Below are 2,946 nucleotides of genomic sequence, written 5' to 3'. Positions count from 1 at the left end.
GAGAATACATGAGCATACATGAGCATACGTAGTTCTGTGTGAAACAGGATTCGAAACTTACATTGGCCCAGGCATGCCGCGAGTTCTCAGCTTGATCGTCGTTTTGAAAGACGAGCCGTCGACAATCTGTAGGGCGATGTCAGTAGGGTCAGGATTAGTACAAGTACAGTGTACTAGTACAAGTACAGTGCACATTCATACGATACAGAGACCGCCGGGTATGCGTGAGTCATACACAAGCCTAAGTACTCGGCTTGGGATGTACTTGTTTGCGTGTAACAGGACAAGCTTCTGCGAGTACATATTGAGATTTAAAGGGTCAGCTAGCACCCGCATAGGATCCAGATGTCGTCCAATTTGGCAAATGAAGAATGTGCAAGAAGGAGATGTTCACGATCATCTGAGTGGATACGCCGCAGGATTAATAATGTTTGAAATCGCAAACAAATATAGTAAGCAAACACAGAACCTTAAACTGGTCATGTTAGTTCATAGATGGTATTGTCTGTATGCAAGAACATAGATGAATATATCATGCCACTTGAAGATACCAAAGCCGAGTACAAAACCTGCAGAGCGCCCGGCCACAGGATAAACCATAACACTAATCCCGCGAGCCAAAGTGCTTGGCGCTAACAATGATATGGCATGAGTTAAAGTGTCAACCAGTACATATCGCATATAGATATCAGTACTATCATATCTTGTAAAAGTAAAAGTCCCATGCGCCAATACCTTTTTCGCGAAGAATTTATTCGCGCAGGTGACATTGGTAGGCCGATACTCCAGGGCAATCACATCACCTACAAACCAAATTAAATGGAATAATTGAGCTGGCATATACAGAATAATGTCCTGTATAACAAATAAAATACAAAGCACCCCAAAAAACCCCCCCATAGGGTTTTAGGACAACGGTAAGATAAGAGAACAAATCCTATTTATCGCCGAGCGGGAGGGTAGCAGACCTCCACACTAATACACAGTACTGCAAATAAAAAACCCTGAATTTATCTCAGCACACGCACAAGTCGAGGTAGATAGTGCGACTCCAACACAACTCGAACCGAACGAGTGTAGGTGCATTCAAGGACAGACTGCCCGACTCTTGTTGTTTGTCTACGTCTTGTAATGTGTACCCAAAGTGTCAAATGCCTTTTTCGATTGCGCGCAACATTCTAGTTGGTAGCAACGCCTTACCATTTTCGTTCATATGGATGCCTAACTCGTCCTTGAGCTTCGATGAAACAAGCGTACACTGTCGAAGAAAAGAAAAAAAGACATGTGAGAAACTAAGAACTGAACTGTGTTGGGCATATTACATTTTGGCATTAGAAAGCACTATGGTATTGGGATAAAATACCAATCCGAGTGAACAACTCTCGGGTTTTAGCACTTGAACAGAAGAGAATAAATGTGTGCGATAATCTCCTAAAAGGTATAATATATATGATGAGCTGGGCTCGCACAGCACGTGCATATACAGCAGCCATCCGACATATCGCAGTCATTTTCTGATATAAAAAAAATGAAATTGAGACAGTCTCGGGCCAAGCGATGTGTATATACGACTGTAACGGAACTCAGTCTCAGCCATGCCACGGCGTGAAAGTAAGTGTAAATACACCAACGACTGTGACAGGTGATCGTCTGGCCCAAGATTCGACCTAACGTAGGGCTTATCAGACCTACGCCACCGGAGTACAAGCGGTGTAAGCTGAACACACCCTTACGAGATTACCAGTATCTAAAACGTGCGTAGCCTATCACAAACAGGGTTGTCTGTATCGTATACACCAATGTACATAACATACCGCTCGAACAAGCGATGACACATATTGGTCATCGTTCTTGCCTGGGTGCGTCTCTACTCGCACGTGATAGAAGCCATCGTTAGCGGCCAGTGCCTGCGACAATCCGGTTTGTGTGTAGATCAAATGTTAGCGAATTAAACCATTTTTCGATTCATACTAGCATTTATAAATATAGTCACACATTAGGGCTTTACATTTGTACAATTGATGTATATAAGATATACTCCAAATTATGAAGAAATATATATATAAATATATATATATATATATATATACTCAGATACTTATAGGTACTCACATATGTATATATGCCTAAATATGAATATGGATATCTATATTTGTATAACATATATACTTGGTGATAGAACAACAAAGGATTTCAGTAGATGCCGGCCGGACTATACCACTTTGATACTGTCGAAGATGAATAAAGGGCTGAAAGTGACATTTGGGCTGGCTAAAGAATCACATGGCCGGGGTAGAAACCAGCCTAACGCCATTGAGCTTACTGATGTTAGTCCGAATTTTAAAATCCATCTGAGCGTGGCGATGTTCACGTGCCAAGATATAGGACAGCAAATATGCCTAACAACATATCGACACTCTCAAGTAGAGCTAATATCTGCAAAAACAAGATGTGACTAACCTTCAATGCTTCAGCCTCAGACGCAGAGAGCTTATCCTGTTCAAACTTGGAGCCTTCTTCGCTACGTTTGAGGATACCTCTAGGTGTGAACTTCAGATCCACGCCGTCCGCCGTGAGTGCGTGCTGAACGCGTATATCCTGAGATTACAAGTTGCTGAAAGGGTGAGCCTTCGGGTATATGGTGGCTATACACTAGAACAATTTCGCACAGCAAACACGAGTTCGATAGCCACGTGCATATATTGATAGGAATGGGGTGGGGGGGGTCACTGTTCAACGACACACTCTGCAAACAATTGAATATTAAACCATGCACTGTGCAAGATCATACTCGCAGGCATAGCAGTATGGATTCTCAATCGATGCTAACATGTATGCTTTGACTCATGAGAATAAACGCAGAGTGATCAAAAGTATAGCAACATATATATGTACTACAAAAATCGCAATGTATAGAATGCACGTACCTGCTAATAAACAAGTTCG

General features: G+C 42.2%; 1 protein-coding gene across 1 annotated transcript; it reads right to left on the bottom strand.

Moving 5' to 3' along the window:
• Nucleotides 1-57: 57 nt before the first annotated feature.
• On the bottom strand, nt 58-2,832 carry SARC_12556 (hypothetical protein; the record flags this gene model as incomplete). Its single annotated transcript, XM_014293335.1, has 6 exons — nt 58-126; nt 736-803; nt 1,201-1,258; nt 1,815-1,907; nt 2,461-2,598; nt 2,770-2,832. 6 exons carry the CDS (start codon nt 2,830-2,832, stop codon nt 58-60), a joined length of 489 nt encoding a protein of 162 aa, XP_014148810.1.
• Nucleotides 2,833-2,946: the final 114 nt, after the last annotated feature.

This window comes from Sphaeroforma arctica (assembly GCF_001186125.1).
Source record: "Sphaeroforma arctica JP610 unplaced genomic scaffold supercont1.2393, whole genome shotgun sequence".
NCBI classification, from domain to species: domain Eukaryota; class Ichthyosporea; order Ichthyophonida; genus Sphaeroforma; species Sphaeroforma arctica.
Note: the sequence above shows the minus strand (reverse complement) of the source record. Positions and strands in the feature narration are given on the sequence as shown.